The sequence below is a fragment of the Synchiropus splendidus genome, chromosome 7, assembly GCF_027744825.2.
Source record: "Synchiropus splendidus isolate RoL2022-P1 chromosome 7, RoL_Sspl_1.0, whole genome shotgun sequence".
In the NCBI taxonomy this organism is placed as follows: domain Eukaryota; kingdom Metazoa; phylum Chordata; class Actinopteri; order Syngnathiformes; family Callionymidae; genus Synchiropus; species Synchiropus splendidus.
In genome coordinates, this window is record NC_071340.1 from 7,976,221 (window position 1) to 7,998,041 (window position 21,821).

A 21,821-nucleotide genomic window follows, 5' to 3' on the forward strand; every position below is an offset into this window, starting at 1 on the left:
CCTCTCCTTTAGTTATTTATAGTTCATATAATCTCTTAGATCCTCCTTTGTGATTAGAAGTAGAGTAGAATTTTTCTTGTTAGGTCCTTTTGTTCTTGGTTTTTCTGTACTGAGATTTAGTACTTGAAGTGAGTGTTGTTAAATATGCTGAACTCAACCTCCTGTCTGTCTGCTGCATGTGGGTCTCCTGACTACGTTCCTCACAGGTGAAGTGGATGAGTCAGCACACCTCTTCAGAGTAACAATACCCATTGACACTTGTTGAAGTACAATAAAAACCTTGCTGTGCTTTTCTTGTAGACACCAAGTAGCTTTTTACCTGGTGCATCTCCACATGATATACAGCCTGCACCTGGTGTGTAAAGTTAATCAGCCACAAGGATCAAATTTCCTCTCTGTGGACTAAATTCTCATTCTATCTGCAGATATCTGGGTCACATTAAACACAGCAATACTGGCTCCACTGTAGCCACAACATCCTCACGGAGGATCTCAGAATTGTATATACACAAAGCCCGTGTGAAGAACGCAGGTTAGCGAGAGTTGGAATGGAACCTACTGTTTTCAAGCTGGGAGACGTAGGACCAGCACACATCTCTGCCAGCAGCTTACAAAAATGACTGTGTCACCATGTTGGATATTCAGCAATGCAAACAACATTTGAACACATTTCACTCATATGCAACAAGACCATTTTAAAATTCTGAAGACTTTAGTGCAAGACTCCTACAAGCTTGTTTCTGTACAAATAAGCAACTTTTATCTTGTATTTCTGCCCAAAATGCTTGTTTGTGATTGGTTCACTCTAAGCGTATCATTGCAACATCAGACTACCAGCCTGACAGTTTAGCGTTTTGTTTCTCTGCTTCCTTTAACCGCTTTTTCCCTCTGAGCGCCTGAAAACAACGTGGTAGCAGCATGTAACTGAATGCTAAATGACTAAAAAAAATAACTGTGTTCATCCTTTCTATTTTCTCAGGGTCTGTTGGATGAATCATTCATCCAAGAATTATTAAACTAATTCAGCAATATTTCCTGCACTCAGTAGAAGAGACACGGTTGGTCTCTCAAACCACTGACAAATCCCCAGAGTCGTGTGTGAGTTAAGGTTTCTGTCCATGACATATGCATACAGTACACACTGGAATATTCAATGGAAAGGTTACCATTCCCTGTCAGGAAAATGTCATATCAATAAGGCTTGTTTGACACATTATAGCATCAACTGCTACATATTAAATCTAGACCATAATAGAAAGCCTCAAAAATATGGCATCTACAATGTATACCTCAAGATGCTTTGGACATATTTGCAGAAACAAATTTACATACTCTTTTCCTGAACTCAAAGTCTGTGGTAACAGAACAAACTGATCCATAAGGGAAAGAAGATGTTGACTGCCATCTTACTGCCCCTCTTCGTCTCTAGTTGCCTGGAACCTAGGATTGGAACATAATCTTATTTTCACTGTCAGGAATGAGTGTTGCCACGGTTTGCATAGGCAGACTCCTCAACTTGCAGTTGACATGGTAAACGTCTCTTCTGTCCAGGCTCATGCTTGACGCGCCATGTGACAGAGGATAAAAATATAATGTGCTCACCAGTGAGCGGGAGGCAACATACTTGATTATGTTGCAGCTATATATAGTTCCAACAGTTCTATACCTGAAAACAGTATTAATGAAGCCCACCGCTCCCCTGTCCTAGATTCAGCCAAGATACACTTGAAAGAAATCAGGTAGCAGAACACCTGATGGCCCTTCACATGTAATGAACCTCATACTTCCATATTCAAGGCTTTCCATTCCAGCAAGAAAAAAAAAAATCAAATCCAAAGCAAATTAACTTTGACCTTCCTCAACATGAACTCTGAATCTCAGCCAGCTCAATATACAGAGCACCAGCATTACACCACACGGTTGTCTCAGCCACAGGAGGCTCCTGGAGAGTGCAAGGCAATGTTAACTTAATTAACTTGTGTATTTTTCATCCCCACTGTAGGACACTGTACAGTGACAAAAGCCTCTTGGAATGTTTGTATTTCCTCATCCAGCCTTTGTAAAAAAACAACATTCTCCATAAAAATATCTCTGAACATAACTCTGTTTTTATAAAAATGCATTATTAATTTCAAAATATTGAGCTTCTGTGATGTTGAATTCAGTACACATACAGAAATTGTCTTTAGCGGATCTAAACATGAAAAGGCACTACAATATGTTTACGTCAATGGTAACGTTTAGACTACATTTCAGAAGTTATGTATGCAAAAACCTCCTCACACTGCGCAAGAGGAGCCACAGCTCAACATGGATTTACTCTGCACCGTCAGTGTCGAACTGACTTCACTGGTGAAGTTCGGATTATTTCTCATTCATACTCAAAATTCAGCATACTAGGTTGAGCTTGCAAGCAACATTGGCTTTTATTCTTTTTCTTTTTTAATGTCAATGTTTATTTTTGAATAATTGTCTCGTGCCAGAAGATCTATGGGAGATGTGAAAGAGGTCTGAGTCTGTTCAGCAGGATAAAGCCATGGTTGACAAGCATCTACGGCATGAATACAGGACAAATCAGGTATTGATTCATAGCAAAATAAAAGCACGTTCAATGTCCAAACAAAACATGTTTCCCACCTCCAACCACATCTCCTATTGAACATTCCACATCTCCTCCTAAAGTCCTTTGTTAAACTTGTCAGTAAAGTTGTTTTTTATTTGACATCCTCACTCGTGCATGTTGTAAGTTCATTACACCATCACATTTATTTTGAGACACAAATGTGTAGTGCTGATATCAGCAAGATTCAGAGAGGAGCATCAGTTCAAGGCCATGCTGGGTGGGAAAAGAGCAGATGTTCCTGTTGTGCTGAATTAGAAGAGTTTAACGACCTGTATGTTGGGGTCGTGCTCAAGACTGCATGGATGATTGACCTGTCGGCTCGCCGTACGTACCAATGGTCACAACCAGATTGATATTGTTTGACAGAGACTCTTCAAAAAGGTCACGTAGCTCCAAAATACCAGGAGCATTGTTTGTACTGAGCAATAAAATGGCACAAGAAAGTAGATACACAAGAAGGCGCTGATGAAACCAGCGAGCAGGGTTAAAATACGCTGCTGAATGTGGGATACAGACACGGAAAATGCAAACTGTCCATGTACAAGGGGATATCAATACAGACACTGTCCCTTTCCAACTCCTTCAACATTATAGTCTCCTGACCAACCCTCCACCGCAGAAGTCAACTCATCCTCCTCCTGAAATCTATGGCTCTGAAGATGTTTTTTCAGCCTGGGAAAGAGGTGGAATTCACTGGGGGCAAGGTGAGGAGCGTAGGGTGGGTGAGGGAGGAGTTTGTAGCCATAGTCAAGCACAGCTTCCATCGCAACTCGGCTGGTGTGGACTGGTGCGTTGTTGGCGCCGATCCCGTCTACAAAGTGCTGTGACTAAACAATTCCAGCCACCAGTGCCATCTAACATGGAATCACCAACTTAGACAATGATCCACTACAGGTGTGGTGCATTGTTCTACGCGGGTAGAAAAATGTGAGATTTATACCCCAAGTTATCAATGGTATTCAATTACATGGCGGATTTTGGAAGTCTGTAAGCTGGTGGTATAAATGAAGACTGAGGTGAGGTGAGACGTGGTAAGGTGGAGTGAAAGGGTGAGAGAACAACTGAGAGATCAGGTAAGATGTAGCAGGAGATAGAAGCAACCAGATGAAAGAGAAAAGAGGAATTAACAAACGGTATCAAAGAAGGAAAAGAGATAGAATTGAGGACGAAAGATAGATGAAAGACAGAAGAAAGATGGATGAATAGCAGCATCAGAAGGATCAAAGGAAAAGATAGAGAAGAAGACCTTGATGATCGAAAGTCATCGTGGATTATGAATAATTCTCCAATGGTTCCAAGCTTGAAAGAGTTAACCGTTTATTTAGTGAAGAAGAAAATCTCAGAAGGAACTTGGCCAAATCACTTACTACTGCACACCTCCTGCACTGCCTTTGTTCATGGCAAAACATTGGCTGTAGACCAATGTATGGCTCCAACATGGTTCCAACCATCTTCATCCATTCAGTCATATACCATGGTCATTCATGAGATATTGCTAAGCCCCTTTTCATCAGGAGAAACTGTAAAGAACTTGATCCGTTTCCTGCAGCTCCTTCCTCCAACTTAATCTCGAGGGCCATCATCTTCTCACTGGAGAACAATATCTGCTCTCTAGTTCAGTTAAGGGGTGATGGAATTAAGATTAAATCAGTGTCCGCAAACTAGCATCTAACCCTGAGGCAGTCGGAGTTCACGAATGTTGACGCTTCCCTGGAACCAGTTATTACCAATTATGAAGAAGGGAACGTTACTCATTGTCGCTGGACCACAACAAACTGAAAATGGGCTGTTTGGAGGAGATTATCTTTGGACAAGACGTGCAGCAAAAATGTGGACAATAATTTAAATATAAATATAAAACACATACGTGATCATATAATTTAAGTATGAGGAAACTGTAAAAAAGACAACAGCAATCTTTTCAACAGTCAGCATTGTTAATTGCCTGAACTAGAAAATTAAAATGACAAACTTTTAACAGTAAAATACATGTCAGACAAATAATATGTGGCTCAATATGTGATTGTGAATGGCCCTGTGTCCCCGTGTGGTTAGCAGTGTGGTCACAGGAGTGGAGCTTCATGGGGAAAGTGCAGAACATGTCTATGATTTTGGAGGAGACCATTGCGCTGGAGGATGTGCCAGACCTTCCATCAGCACTTGGACACCTTTTTGGATTACTGTATGTTCTCGATATCTCATATCCAAAGGCTCTCAAGTACACTCTGGAGACTCAACATGTCTCCAAGGAAAGTACGGTCACTGCAGAAGAAACTCCTTCTTTAAACCAAATTGTATCTCTTCTTCTCAACCGTGCCACTGTTAATGCTTTCATCGTCTTGCATGTTGGCTCATCATTTTCTTTTAGTTTTTAATCTTTATTCTACCATGTAATTGATGCCTATACAATTGTGGTAGCAGATGTGAATTAATAGCAATAACAATACACAGAACCGCAGAAATGTAATTGGTACAGCAATGAAACATGCCGTTGACACAATTCAAAAAGCTTACAGCAAAGGGTTGCCTTGAAAATTGAAGTCATTTCAATGTATCTTTTTTTAACAATGTGAAGGATGCGGGGGGAAAATGCATCAACACCATGGCAACAGCCTCTTCAAATAACCAGGTAGAATGAAATGTGTAGTGTGTATATGGGTGATTATACTGTCAGTATGTAATAGGAAAAGCACGAGGCCCCTAGTTTGTTTGGAGGTTCCATCTAGCAGTACAAACGATTGCTCTTTGACTCCAGAAAAAAAAAAAAAAATTGTTTGCGCCGTGATCATTGAATGTGCTTCTGCCGTTACAACACTAACCACAGCTCATGCTCCCTGCTCTCACCAGTCAGCCCCACAAATCTGCCTGCTACGATGCAGCGTTCCTTTTCTCATCCTTCTTACTGCTGATAACAGAATTATTTTAATAACCTGCATCTTCTCAACACATGGGGCGACGTGCATCTGAGCGCACATGAACACAAAATTCCCAGCATCAGCCAGACCACCAGGGACGTGGTGCACATCAGAAAAGGCATCGCTGAGAAACAGCCATCCACAGCTTTGTAGTCAAGGTTGCAACATATGTTGCTGGCCGAATTGGGTCATTAAAGAGAATGCCTTCCTGTACCATGACCAAGTGGGAACCCATTATATCCTAAAATAGCAACTTTTTTTCTCATCAACTAAGGAATGAAACCTCATAATGCCTCAAAATGCGCATGTCTACAAACACATATTTAATGAGATCTCCTGCGTGGAGTCAAATAGACACATGACTTAGCGCCATGTTCGCACTCTTTATTTGTAAAGTGACTACACATGACAAAGGCTCACGGGGTGATGTCTAGGTGTTCTCCTTTTAGACGGAGTATAAGCGGCTCATGATCATGCCCTCAGTTACTACGTACCATTTCCACCATCATTGGCCCAACACTGTCTTCCGCCTTCAAGTGGCCGCACCACCAAGCCTCCCTAACTTTTTCCTCCAACTCCGCCCAAAGTGCTGTAGTCATGACCACCTGACCCGAGACCAGAGCACCAAGCCCAAGACAAGATTAAGAATTCAAGAGAGCAAGACCATATCCTTGAGCGTATGAGTCCCACTCCAGACAGAGACTGAACTGAGGGCAGCCACACGTTCACACCAAGTCTGAATTTAGCTACAAAAGCAACTGATTTACATGTGAAGTCAATGTAGAGCAGGACACATAGCGGGGGGATGCAACATGTTTGAGGCAACAGAGTCGCAGTTTCAGAGCATTTCAAGCAGCAAAACGTGAGAGAAGCCGATTACAACACACTGATCTTAAAGCATGTCGGAAGCATCTGATGGAAGCAGACGCATCAGCATCCAAATCTTATTATTATTATTATATTTTTTTTAAGGAGGTAAAAGAACCATTCCAGTGCGATTAGCATGACACGTATTGCCAAGTTGCATTTGGGGTGAGAGTAAAGCAAGTTTTTGTAGAAGAAGAGTAATGGTCTCTGCCATAAACAACAGTGATGATGCAATATTGTCATCACCATTGCGAGATACGGAACAATGTCACCAGTGGATGTGAAGGCATTGTAGGCATTGTAAGAGCTGTGTACTCCACTATGGCCGCCACCTGGTGACATAATACACAATTTACATGAGTGAATTTACTTCCATTCAGTCAGTGTTTTCAAGTGACAGTCTTTTGAAATAGTCATATCAAAGTGGAGTATTTCATTGAAAAAATCAAATCCTAAAGGGTTTTAAAAAGCAAGCCTTTGATCTAAAAACAAAATTCGACTTTTTTCCATCCAGCAATGCAACGCAGCCTATAAACTCATCCGTAAACACTGTCTGTGGTGCCGCTGAGGCTGGATAGATGAAAACGTGTGAGGACTTACAATATTCATGAGTGTCAGGAGGTAGTTCTGTACATGTTCCTTCCCATGAAAGCGAACAACCGAGTCATCAACTCCCAGCAGAACTTCAATGTTGTAGTCGTCTTCCCCCGCATCGCGGCGCCGGCGACGGTTGACAGTCTCGTTGACTTGTCTCGCCAGGGAGTCGAGCGTTCCGCTTATATCCAGATCGGGTTCTGAAAGTTCAATAAACACACAGCTATTAGTCCCCACATGTGGAGATAAATGTCATCCATGCGTCATCTGAGGAGAAATTTGAATATTGAGCATGAGAAAACAAATGGTCAGCAGGTCCTTCAATAGCACAGGAGGAAAATATGACATCTATTAATGGCTCTTTGACTAAATCCTGCTCACATCAAACAACACGTCTGAGACTTGCTTGTGTTGATAATTCCAACTCAAACATCCTTCTATCAAACTTGAGGCATGTATCTAGTTGTTTACTGACTCTCTCCATCGCGTGACTTGATTGACACTTTAAGGTCCACACATTCACTCTCTCTCTCTGTCAGTTTACCTTCTGAATTGTTGACTTCCCGCCGGAGCCAATTTAACAATCCTGCTGTCAGTGTCTTGATCAGATGTTTAAGTACGCTCTTGCTCTTGCTTTCTTGTCTTGGATAATGAATTGAGACCTCAAGGTGCGAGGTGCGGTCACGCACACACATTTATGGGGCTGTCGCGAAGATGCAAGGCCATAGAAGTCAAAGCAGTAATTAGTCTTGCACTACTGTGACCAAGATTTCAGGTCAAACAACAAGATACAGTGTTCATTTTCCAACCTTTTATTCCAACGTAAACCACTGAAGATACTTTATATCCATAAATTAATGTTCTACTGCTTTTTCCTTGAGCTAAATGAAGATGGTATGACTTGGAACGACTAAAGGACCTTGAGGTAAAAAAAAAAATCTGAACCCTGGGAGTAGACATCTGTCTTATATGCATGATTCTACTGCCGCCAAAGGGGTTAGGTTTTTCTAAGGCTGTTCTGCCAGCCTGTGAGGACAAGAACTCAAACAGCAACTTTATCAGGTGTGTGCGTGGCAGGTCAGAGCGATCACGCTGCTGCATCAGCATTGATCCAGGTGGGGACACGTGGTGTACGTGTGTATGGCTGGCTAGCTCTGCTTCCCAACGGTTCTGTAAGCGAATAATGGTGGACAGCATGCTGACAGCACGCTGCCTCACAGCTGCAGGCATCTGTGGCGTCATGTTGACAGGACAAGTGCCACTTTTGACACTGTCTTTAATCACCAAGGTTATAAATGTTTTAGATTTTTCATTTTTCGTTTTTATGTAGTTTTGAATTTTTGTCTTTTAGTTTTTAGAGAGGGTCGGATAGTTGACATTTGTTTCACTTTTTGAAAAATGCTTCAGTTTTAGATTTTATTAGTTATAGTGTTAGTATTAGTTAGTTTGTTTATTTCCTTCAAAATTGGGTATTGGACGAAGATTAAAGACAGAAAAAGGTCACAAAAATAGTCAATAATAAAAACTCAACAAAAGACACCATGTAAAAAAAAAAAGCGCTAGTCAGCGTTGTCAGGTCGGGTCGTCAACACAAATGATGTCACCACCTGACATGGTGCACCTGCCGACAGATGAGCAAAAATATACAGATTTGAAATCATCTCAAAACACTTTTTTAGGACAATAATGAAGACGAAAACAAAGAATTTTGCCATGACGCAGTCTCACCATTAAACTTGTCTGGTAAATAATGAACTGTGAAAAACGCTTAACAATAAGAGAGTAACATACACCGTATTTTCCGGACTATAAGCTGCGACTTTTTTCTCGCGCTTTGAGCCCTGCTGCTTATCCGACGATGCGGCTTATGTATAGATTTTTACGCCGTGCTTCATATGTGCAACAATACGTTTTTGCCTGGTCGCAGCGGACCAATGAAATTACCGAACAGATCACAGTGGACCAATCAAAGGAATCAAATTGGCGGGCACTAAATTCTTCCAGTCCGTTATTTTGCGCTTCATGCACATACCCTAATCATGGAGAATCAACGCAGACATGTATACGACGCAGCTTTTAAGTTAAGAGCAATCAATCTAGCTGTCGGAGTAGGAAATAGAGCTGCTGCACGTAAGCTTGGCATAAAGGAATCGATGGTGAGACATTGGAGGCGACAGCGCAAAGAACTGACTTAATGCAAAAAGACGACAAAAGCTCTCAGAGGTAATAAATGCAGATGGCCCGAACTTGAAAACATTCATGAAGACTGGGGACTTTTACAGCGAGCAGATCAGAATGAAAGCAAAAACAATCGCCACTGAAAAGAAGATTGCAGGTTTTAAAGGTGGACCATCGTGGTGTTTCAGATTTATGAGGCCAAAAGGCTTGTCTATCAGGGCACGGACGAGTATGTGTCAGCAAGTCCGCCACAACTACGAGGAAAAACTTCCACAAATTCATTCAAACAAAGATAGCGGAGAATTCCATCGACATCATAAATATGGACGGAGTACCTTTGACGTTCGACCTGCCTCTCACTCGGACTGTTAGCAAGAAAGGTGAATTGTCCGTCACGCTGAAAACAACCGGCCATGAGAGAACGCACATCATTTGTGTTCTGAGCTGCACGGCATCCGGACTAAAGCTTCCACCCATGGTGATTTTTAAGTGGATGACGATGCCAAAAGAAAAACTCCTGAAAGAAATCGCTGTGAAAGTCAACAAGAAAGGGTGGTACAGAAAGTCTGACGACGGAATGACTGACGGAGTGCTACGCCAAGCGGCCGGGAGGATTTTTTCACAGAAAAAAAGCACTGCTCGTTTTGGGCAGCATGAGCGCCCATGTAACAGATTCTGTTGAAGCGGCCATCAAAAGGACAAACTCAATTCCTGCCATGATTCCTGGGAGCACAACGAAGTTTTTGCAGCCGCTGGACATTAGTGTGAATCGTGCATTTAAAGCCACACTCCGAGTTGAGTGTAAAACTGGCCGCATGCGAAGAGCAACTTTTGCCGAAGTCTGCCAGAGGATCCTGACATCATGGAGTAGCGTCAAAAAATCCACAATTACCAATGGGTTTCGAAAGACTGGACTGCTGCTTGGTGAAGAGGACAACACGAGCTGAAGTGCAAAGCTGTATTGAGAGCGACAGCGAAAGAGAGTCTGACAACGTGTGCGATGAACAAATTCTGAGACTGTTCAATTCCGACACAGAAGACGACGACATCAGCGGATTTAGCACGCAGGAGGAAGGTGAAGATGATGATCACTGACTTTTAATAAACCACATTACTGCTGTGTTACTGCACTCTGAATGACGTGTTACTGCACTATTACTGTTGCTTACTGCACTGTTTGAAAAGAAAGCATTTATTTAATAAAAAAGTTTAGAAAAAATCTGTGTAAATGTCTCTTGTTACAACATGGACACCTGCGGCTTATATAAGTACAAAACATTTTTTCTTCTTAAATTTAGTGGGTGCGGCTTATAGTCAGGTGCGCTCAATAGTCCGGAAATTACTATAATAGTTACGTTTCAATTTCTGTTCAGTATTTTTACATTTGTAGGCTTCGGCTAGATGATGATAGCGTTTTAGTAGTTGTGGATTCATCATTCTCTGCCACAGCTCAAATGCTTACATGTTTTGCAAAAACAAATGGAATAAAAATAAAATAAATAAATATAATAACAGCATCTTATAATAAAAACTCCACAACTCAACATGTATGTGACCAGCTTATCGTAGTTAATGTCACTAGTGACAGTATGCCTTGTTTCCATAATGTTGCTTAAACCAGCACCTCGATGAAGATGTGCACTGTGAAATTGCTTTTCCTTTCCAGTAAACGTCTATAAATTATGAGTTGTGGTGGAAGCAGCATGCTGATGAGTGGATGATTTAAGTGCCATTTGAAGGGCATATTCGGCTTCTCACGAAGGAGGAAGCAAAATGACGGGTGACTGTGTTATAAGATGACTATTAGTGCCGCTATAATAACGCTGCTTAACTACACACACACTCACACATACACACACACAAGCCTGCTGTCAAACCTTCCGGGCACTCAAATCCTTCGTCTGCCCTCCTGGGCAATGCTGCCTGAGCAAACAGCTTGTAATGGGAACCCCGCCTGACCACCCAGTTTAACATCCGCCCCCATTAGCTGCAATGATAGATAAAAAGTCAGACGATCGGGATTCACTTGAGAGATCAGCAGCTTGCTTTGCCATAAAATTGAGCCCCAGGAGTGTTGGATGTTCTACAGCAGGGTAATTCTGGCGCAAACATACTGGAATGAAACCTCAGGGTGTCATTCATTCAGAACAAGAACTGCATTCTTGTGATCAGGGTTGTGGTTTGAGTTGCTCCTTCAGACGTGTTTTTACGATGGCAACTGTTGGATTTGAGATCATGTCCCAGTTGGACCTTGTTCACAAGTGAGGGTCTGAGCTCCACAGGCACTGTGCAGTTCAGTCCTTTTTTCTTGGTGGAAAATGCAAAGCTAAAAAATAAATATATATTTTTAAAATCTTGGTTTCGCTCTCTTTTGTTGACCTTCGCTGTGTTTAAAATAGGTGTCGATGAATCCAGGCCACACATACATGGAGAAAGTCAGTATAAACTAAAGGCAAGAGGTCATTGTTCCTTTGCCGCATAAATCTCAATCTGTGAGGGAAAGTGCCGCCCTTGACCTTAAAATAGGGTTCACAATGGTCCATGGACTTAAACATTTGGAGGTGACATGCAGCTTATATGTTACACATACTTTCCACTGCCTTGCAAATGATCACAGGCAAGCAGCTCTACATTAAAATCATTTCACTCTCCAAACCAACTAGAAACCCTATGAAATATACACAATAGAAATACATACAATAAAACAAACATAGTATATTTCAATGAAAATGGTATCATTTGGATTTATACGCAGCACCTTCTCTTTGCAACACTATCGCCACCTTCTGTCAGATTTAGCGTGTTGCAGTCAGAGATACATGGACAAAATATAAGCAGGCAATAATATTGGGTGAAAAAATGTGAGTAGAAATAGGCGGTTTGAGCGCATTTATATATTTAAACTTGTGCTAAGCCACATTATCACAGTGGACGGAGGACAATATCGCCATGTCTGGTTAGGGGTATTCCAGTTAATTTATGCCACATTTTCTTGAATATGGAAGAGATTCTCAGAGAACGAACTCTGCACCTGCAGAAACCTCTAACTTTTTTAAAAGTAAAAAAAAATCATGTTCAAACTCACGTCTGTGCAACACACGGTAGAAAGAAAACTGACCTGACATGGGAAAAAAACAAACAAAAATTGGCCACGAAATCAGTAAAACATGCCCAATAGTAATTTGAGGGAACAAAAACTAATTCATGGGATTGAAATATTAAATTGTGGCCACGGAACAGGCACAAATGGAGCACACTTTGTTACGGGGAGACGACAATGATGAATGTAGTATTGTGACATGAGTTCGGTTCATTTGATGGGAGGTACATACATACAAAATACATTTTATTTTGTTGACGGTCGTGAGGGCCCTAAAGAGCACCGTTCCCTCTTGTTCCGTTAGATCGCATCGCTTCACTGCATTTTACTTCTGATGCCATGACGAATGGCCAGAGTGCTCAGTCCGTCTTAATCCATTTTACACGTACATCTCAACATAAATGGGACTGCAACATTGGCTAATGCTGGCACTCGATTCACATGTACGTGACCAAAGTAGTATTTCGTGTTGTCTTGAACAAGTGTTTTGTGCGGCCGTTTCACTTATTTCGTGGCCACAATTTCTATATCTATTTCATTTGCCACGTCAGGTCTGAGGCTCCGAATTTTGTCAGGCCTTGAACAGGAAAAAATGATTCAGTCGTATTCACCATATATTAATTCCTGTCCTAATTACTGGCATATTTCGCGGAACGTTTTAGACTATTTTCGATCTTGATGGCTTTCCAATGGGAACTCTGGTTTCCTCTCACAGTCCACAAACACAGATGCAAATTAATGACTCCATATTGTACATTAGTGTGAGTGTTTGTGTCCAGCCATGGACTCGTTTCCACCACCTCTTGACCAAAGTGGGAGCCACTGGCTCCAGCCACTGCATGGAGAGAATATGAGGATGGATTTTATATTCATATTGTACACTTGACTTACAAAAGATTCAATCCAACTGACAGTTCCAGACATTTTCACATCTTGAACTTCAAAGCTAAACCTAAATCTTTTGTACAGACTATATAGAGTAGATAAACACCAACAAAATGAGACAGTTTATTTTTTATCTGCATCGGATGAAGATACTAAACTTACCAATACTTGGAAACTCCACGCCATAAATAAAATGGCAGGGCATTTTCTTTGCTCAGAGCTGCAGACAGGGCCTGTGATTGAGTGGAGCTGCAGCTAAAATAAATAGGAAGAAACTGCTGCCACCTCAGCTGTGGCCCGACTTCTACAGTGTTGGAATTGTGGAGCGCATTCCTCCTCCCGTCATGACACAGGCATTCTTGTGCAGCAAGCCAGCGCCCCCTCCCTCTCCTGTGTAAACAGGCTTCTGTGGTCCGCACTTCAAACGTACAGGACTTCCCCTCAGCAGAGCTGCTTAAGACCGCTAGTGTGCTTCAGTCAGCGCTAAGCTCACAGCCGTACCAGCCATTACTCCGCCTTGGCCCGCCCTGGTCAACAGCCAAGTCCCCTGGGAGCAGCAGCAGTCGCAGCCCCCTGCCAGCTTCTGCCCACACGTGGCACAATACTGCAAGGTGGCAACGAGGCCAGCCAGAGCTCTCGGCCACAGACTAAAAATGTCACAAATGTAGACGTCAGGCACCTTGCCACTAACCCGGAGTGGAAATCTACTGTGTCTGCTGTGACGCCATTAATATCCCCATTTGCAATCTCTGCAGGAAAAAGCCTGAGATGACACCGAGGTCTTCTCATCTGCTGGGGTTCATCAAAATGGGCTGCTTTAAAGAAAGGAAACTCACGGCAGCCATGACATCAGACTTCACAGTGACTTAATTCCAATACTCGTAGAGGTAGAATCTTGATCTTAATCATGAAGGCCCAGTTGCAGCAGCAAAACCCTCTGCAAACTCAAACATTAGTGTGTGAAAGAATAACTTCGGACATCATCAAGTGCTGCTTATTATCAACTCCACAGTATAGCAAAAAAGAGTCAGATTAAGCAACACCAAGTTTGCTTTTTTAAACTGTCCTAAGCGGCATCAGAAGTGATTTTTCCATTCAATGATTTAAAAAATGAACTTTTGTTTCTCCGCAGACTAATTTCCTTCCAACTTTGTTCACAACACATTTACTAAGACGAGTCAGACTCATTTTGTAGACGTTTTTAGGGGATTAAAAAGTGAAGAAAAATCGTAACTGCTTTTGAAGTGATTGATTTTTGTGCATTCTTCTCAGCTGCACCTCATTTTAACGACAGCTTTACAGCATAAAGTGTGAGCTCCTGCAGCACAAAGGGCTTAACTTGTTATGTTCTGTTTTTTCTCGTGGTTTTATTTTGTTATTGCCTGTTCCGTTCCATGTTTCCATTTCCTTGTTTGTCCCCAATTTCCGAGCGACACGGCTGGGACTCCTTTGCTAATCAAGCTCGCATGGATTTCAACACCTGGGCTCCAGCTCGTGTCGCCAGAGGGTTGCTTTGCGTCCTCACGGTAAACTATCTCTCGACCCTTGCTTCTCTCGTGCGCCTGTATTTCTAAATTCTGTGTGTGCTTGACGTGGCGTTTTCTGTCTGCCGCCTCCGTAGTTACTCTGGTTCATCTTTTATTGCTTCTTGCTGCTGTTTTGTGTGTGAGTACTTTTGTTTAGACTCACCTTTTCTGTTTCTGCTCCACGTTATAGTTATTCCTCATGTGTGTATGAGTAGATCCACCACCGAGCGCTTTTTGTTACTTGGACCTTGTGAGTAACCTCTGAATGTGTTTTCCGTTGTCCCCCTTTGTCAGGCTTAATCTTATTCGCCTGTTTCAGGTTCTTCCCTGCCCCGGCTTGTGTTTCCTCACTCCGCGTTTTGATGTTGACGTCCTTGGTTCATCGTTCCTGTTCGTCTTTTGTGTTCATTATATGTGTACATTATTTATTATAATTTGTTAAAACTACCCTCACTCTCCCAAGTCTTCTGTAAACCTCCACCAACTCAGCTACTGAGTTCAATCTGCTCGACAAGCTATGGTCTAACTAATGTAAATGAGGTTTTGTAAGTATATTTAAGTAACATCCGACCTACGACCTGCTCGACTTACGTCCACCTGTACTTAAGACCACGGCCAGCAGATTTTTTTATTATTCAATGTCTGGCACTGCAGCACGTAGCAGCCCGACAACGCGTACGACAGTTAAGGCTGTAAACAGATTGGTATATAATAGTATTCATCGTGTATCCTATTCAGCAGTACCTATAATCCTCGCGTGGAAGAATAGATCACTTTTTCACAGGAAGCATAAACAGAACACATCCAGACTCCCACTTGATTCTTACAGCATTCATATCAGCATCACTCTTTGTCTCAATGTGCATTGGTTGTAGATCAACTTTTCTCTTTTGGAAGTTCACAGGTTCAGTTTCCAGCCAAGTTTCAACACTCTTATCTCTGTTGCTCAAGATCTCAACAAACATCAGAACTGATCTTTTTGGTAGACTTCAAATAAGTATTGAAAATTAGGTAGCTCAAATAGAGGGAAGCCCAGAAACTGCCATGTTGGGGATACTCCTTGTAAACACCCCCATAGACCGTGAATGGAGTGCGATGGAAAAACTTAATGAACATGAAAATGCACGACACTTGGAGAAGTTGAGCTTTATTGGTGGTGCAGACCCGTATGAGTTGGCTCTGTCGTGGTGGGTGAACAACAACTCGGACACTCTGCCATTGGTTACGTATCCTGATATCCTCAATTACCTGTTTTTTGTTTGTTTTTTTGCCTCGTCCATACACCGCTGAGGACCTGAAATGTCTGAAATGCGGATGGGTCAGGGAACTGCTCAACCAAGTCATAGATGACATTTGCACCTTAAATGAGAATGTGACATATTTAAATATTTTGATGTTTCATTTTGAGTTTGTGTGCTATTTTAGCTTGTGCTTCAGTGTTTTGTGTGTGTGATAGCTTTTTAAGGGAACGTTCTGAAAACTGTGTGGGTTAAATATGTTCTGATAAAAGTTAAAGTCATTTAGACTATGCTTTTCCTTTTTTTTGTGACCAAAGTATTGTTGTTGTGGTTGTTATCCCCAGTTCAGCTTCGCTAACCACAATCACCTCCTTTCTTCCGACAACTTCTAGCATTGTTCTCCTTGATTTGTAATAACTTTTGGAAGTCGATAAAATCCCAAATGTTTCTCACACTTGGAATGGTTCGTACGGCCCAAAACACGACAGTAATTCACCATATATTCCAGGAAATGCAGCAGAATCGCCTTCAGTACCTTCAGTATCAAGCTCACGCAGGCCCCATGGGACAACAGTACGATATTGAAAATCAAGATGTTCCCATTTTATTTGTGTCTATATAATATACTGGACCATGTGGTGCCATGTGACCAGAGCCCAGTAGCCATTTCAAGACAAAAGGAAGACCCAGGCAAAGCTGACCCATCACATCATAGTGTGTGGCCGCTGAGAGGTTGAAATGACTACTACTGTTTCAAAACACAATTACACATGCGCCAAACTGTCCCTCAATTACTTTGGGAGATTCAAACTGGCAGTAAAACTAAAACGTTTTTTGTCTCTTTTGAATTCAACCAAACTGGGGACAAACTCCTCCATGCCATATCAGCTCATACAAAAGTGATGCATGGCTCTAAAAGCACTCGGAAAGCAACAAATGACATCTGAAAAAAACAAATGAGACACAAAGGTGACATTATCATGCTGCACTACAGAGATGGCTTTATCACAGCAACAAAAGGAAGACGTGACCCAGATCTGCACAAGGTGGTCTGTAAGTGTGTTGTTTCAAACTGGAAATAAATCTGACTGTTGACCCAATAAATATGTATGAAGCTGCTTTGCCACTGAAAAAAAAAAAATTGGGGGAAGGAGCAGTGATCTGAATCACATTTGAATTTAAATGTGGGCATTATTCTCTTCCTTGATTTGTTGCTACACTGGGAGCGCTCATTTATTTCCAATTGATAGTTCAGGAAATTCAATTTGAACAAAGTGAGAAATTACGGCAATTTGCATCGTGCCGTGGAGAGGGACAGAGGAGACATCAATTATACAGTAAGTACGCACAGCAACTCTAATGCAAGTGCAACCTTTTCAGTACAAAACCAAGGCAATAACATTGAAATTAAGATGTCTTTCAGTGCTATTTCAGGATGAGCCACAATGACAGGCAACTGGGCCGCTGTCAGAAAATTCTCCAGGGAACAAAAGAGGCTGTATTTGTGGAGAAAGATGCTGTACTTCATTGATCTTAGCCTTGGAGCCAGACGTTAGTCTGAGTCAGATAAAAACTTTCTTCATTGACAAACTGTGTGGCATTATGAAAAGGTGCATTTCAAATTTTACTTTCTGCAGAACCCTAAAAACGTAATTCAAACTTGTACTTAAATCTAGTGACCACAACATGGAATCAAAAACTAATCTTAAGAGGCAATATCTTTTTTTTGGATTTACTGAAATGAATTTTGAGGTATTGATACCTCACCATTATTAGGGACACACTGACAGTGCATTTCTTGGGTAGAAAAAAGACAGAAGCTTCTGTGTCAGCAGCATGCGTGTCATCGATGGTGCATTTTAAACTGCAGAAAGAGAAGCATTATATTCACATACACCACAGAGAGCGGTGGTTTCGCATACTCATGCTCGATTAGTGGGACCAGAGGGGAAACTGTGAGAGACAGGGAAGGGTGACAACACGGACGGATGCGCCCAGAAATGGTGTTTGGTGAGGCAGCCGAGTGGGACAGCTCATCTCTCTCTGTGCAGCGATGACACTTCTTAAGACTCTCATGTAATGGCTGAACGCCTGAAGGCAGGATCCCATGCCAAACTCAATGTGGAGTTCAGGATCAAACAAGAAGAGCAGGCCGACATCCTCCACTCACAGACTGCTGACAGAACCCAGCTACCAGGGTGTTTCTTCAGATCACCAACTCATCTGCTACTTTTCTGGACTGAAATCATGCTTTCACTTTAAGCCACTGATGAGTGGCTCATCGACTTTGGAGAGGACAGTGAAAACAGATTCATTCATCCGAGGAAAAAGTCATAATTATGAAGAAAGAAAAAGTAATTGCTTTGACACTGTGTAACTAGAAGGACGTGTGCTTCAGGAACTAATAAACATTTTCTTCACATTTCCCCCCAACTGCAAACACATACAGGTTTCTGGTGATAGATGATAAAGAAAGTAGACCACTATGACAGCAAACAAACCAACAGCACCTCATCCATGTCCATGTCCTCCATGACACCTGGCTATCAAACTCAGATGTACAGCTCAAGAAGAAGCTGTAAATGAAGGAGTCTAGTCAATGACAGTTCATCACCATGTCCATGAATCCAGGTGCAAGTTTGCTCCAGTAAACTCCTCTTCTCTCATCTGAAGTCTGAAGTTTGATTAAAACCTCCAAACACACTCATAATGCTGTCTAAAAATAGACCTGTCAAGACACCTTGCAGGTCTTTGTACTTTAGTGCTTTGTACATTGTTCCAAAACGAAAAAGGACAATGCATTCATTTTTCAAAGAACTTCAACCTTCTGTTACAAAGTGAGAGGATGATCGCCTCACATGGGGATTCAATAAAAGAAGAATGACTGAACTGGACTGAATGATTTAGCTTTCATATCTTCTCTGTTAATGCATCTGCATGCAAACAGGTTATTTACAGACAGGAGTTATCAGGCACTGTGAGCACCGGGGGTCCTACAAGGGGCCATTTTAGAACACATCCTCACAATGGAAGGGCAGATCCACTTTTCTGAATCAGGAAAGCAGTGTGAAGTGGAACACAAGCTCAAGTGCGTCAGGCACATCATGTTGCTAAAGAGCGCCACTTTCATCACACTTTTAAATCCTGTCAAACAAAGGGATTTCTCTCTCCCTCAGGAGGCTTCAGAAAATTTTATGACTGAGGCAATATTATTAAACCGTTTCTGTCGCAGCGGTTAATGAGGGTTGACACTCATTAGACGCATAAGCAGCGATTACCTGCGGCTGCCGTGTGAGTGAAAAATGCTAGGCGAAGCACCAGTAAGGTGCCGTGTGGCCTTGAGGTTTCGGAATTATTTGCCACGCATGAAAATCACTCACATATTGCCCACCTGCAGCGCAACACTTTTAACAAGGGAAACCAGCTGCCTGTGAGACGAAGCAACAGTTGGGTGGAAGAATGGAAGCAAACTAGCATTCGCAGTATTTCGTCAGGAGAGCAGCTTGATCGTCCAATGGGCTATAGTTAAATTACAGGTATGAGGAATAATCAGAGGGTCTGACTTCATGGTGACAGTTTTTGAAGCGACCCATGAAGGCAACAACAGTAGAATCATCTTGCCCGCTGAAGAGCTCAGAGAAGTATTCACCATCAACCGCAGAAAGAGAAGAAAGTGTCTTTCACTTTAGAACTTGCTCAAGGGTACGTGGCAGCGTTCGTGAGGCGACTTGTGCTTGAAATGGAAGCAGCCCTCTGGAGCAACGTATTCTGACTGAGGCTCGCTGAAGCGTTTGAAGTGGCTCATCGGGATAACGTTTAGATTTGCAGTGCTTCTGGTTTGGACCTGCTTTGTGTCATCATCACATAGTTTTATGGAGCTTTGGTAGTTGCCACATCCTGTAATGCTTGAGAGCAGAAAACACTAGAGGGCATTTCATCACCCTGAAACAGTGTGTGGAAGAGTTTTTGGTCAATGAACCTGGAAGATTGGAATGCTATTTCAGTCATGGAGTCAGTGTCCACGGTGAGGTAGCACAATTGAGGAAAGCATTTTGACACCAAACATGGGGGCAGTTGGAGGCCAGCCAGAGGGCGTAGGAGGTACATGCAGATACGGACCTTCTGTCTGCGCACTAAGTTCATGTCATCTGTATTTCTGCACATTTCAACGAAGCTTACGGATCCAGACCAAACAGAGCCGTACCACCTGAAACAGTAGGGGCAGTGTAGCTATTACTATATATAGCTCTAATGAGACACACAGAAGACATAACAATAGCGGAAAAAAAATCTCTGACCTCCAATCGCGGTACATTTGACGGCCTCACCGACCACAACACTGTCTTTTGTCCAAGCGGTACACAATCAATGCTTCTTCCACAGTAGCCATGTTGGTTTTGGAGTTTGCCATTGTCATAAACTTTTAAATGCTCCCTCTGGTGGATATATTGATAAACAGCAATACCAATGCAAAGAACCCAGGGAAGTATGTGATCAGTGACGGTAAAATTATTTCAAGCCAACATACATACAGCTTTGTGATAATAATAATAATAATAATAATAATAATAATAATAATAATAATAATAATAATAATAATAATAATAATAACAATAATAATAATAACAACAATCATCATTTTACAGTGTTCTACAATGACTGATAAAAATGAATTCTGTTTGGACTTGACTTTTTTTAGACCAATTTTAAATGAGTAAATAAAACATTTGAATGAAAAGGTGATGCATCGACCTGCTTCAACAAATCTGTACTGTCTGTATTTCACACATGTCACATGTCTTTCATCATCTTTTGCTACAAATGGACTTGGAGTGTCAGGGTTCCAGATCAGGTCTGGACTGTTGAAACCCACCTCCTCACAGTGGACGGCCTAGAAGTCTCATCAAATAACGAACGTGAAGAGCTTCTCTTGCAACTGTAACTGAAATTGCTTTGCAACCTGTTGCATGTGGCGCTCTAGTTTTGTGCAACAGCAATTGCATTTCACACCTGCATGATAACGTTTACCACTGAGCTTCAGTCAGACGAATCGCTCAGGTAATTACAAAGTAATAGCGCAAGTCGATGGAACCCTTGGCACAAAACAGAAGTGAGAGCTCTGTGCTTTACCATAATCACTTCATGTTTTCCACTGAGAGATTCCACACATATCTGCTTTCTGGACGGGCTGCGGTTGCGGAGACAGTGAATGGTCTTTCATGGACCGCTAGAGTTCCAACAAGATTAGATGAGATTAGATGAGATTATTATTCCCACAGTGGGGAAATTCAAGATTGCTGTAATCTTAAAATCATTTTCGAAACACGCCAAATGCAAACGTAAAAACCTTTGTTTTCTTTAGCGTGATGGTATATACAAATATTTCAGATGGAACCACAGTATTCCCAACTTCATATCTAAGCAGGCCTCAAATACGTATTCCACTCCTGGGGTCACAAGCCTTCATACATAGGCCTTATATAAAGAGCAGACAGTGCACTGTAGTTTCACAAAAATATGATACATTAGTTGAGGCCACCCACCTCTGCTTGACAAATGCCCACTTCTGATGGCCACATTCCCTGTTAGAGCTCTTAGCAGTTAAGTGTGAAAAGCATGTCTCCCAGCAGAAAACCTACTGCATGGGTCGAGATTTACCGGTGTTTACTTTTCCTTCACCAGGAAGGTTATTGCACCGTCAGCGTTCTGTCTGTCTACCTGTCAGGAAAAGAAAACATAAAACACTTCTGCAGAACAAGAGTAAAATGAACGTCTGGAATAAATGGATTGCATCATAAAATTAAATTCCCAAGAGGACAGTGAGTGTATTTACTGTCCTTTCAATCCAACACATTGCCTCACGTCGTACCAAATATGAACTTTCAATGTGTCTGA

At 41.9% G+C, this 21,821-nt stretch overlaps 1 protein-coding gene across 2 annotated transcripts in view; it reads right to left on the bottom strand.

The window, feature by feature from the left end:
* Positions 1–21,821, bottom strand: part of adamts3 (ADAM metallopeptidase with thrombospondin type 1 motif, 3) — a 129,250-nt gene that overhangs the window by 63,100 nt on the left and 44,329 nt on the right. For both annotated transcript variants that reach the window (XM_053871529.1, XM_053871527.1), the window contains exon 5: positions 7,006–7,199. In XM_053871529.1, coding sequence (XP_053727504.1) covers positions 7,006–7,199 — 194 coding nt within the window. The remainder of the gene's footprint in view (positions 1–7,005; positions 7,200–21,821) is intronic.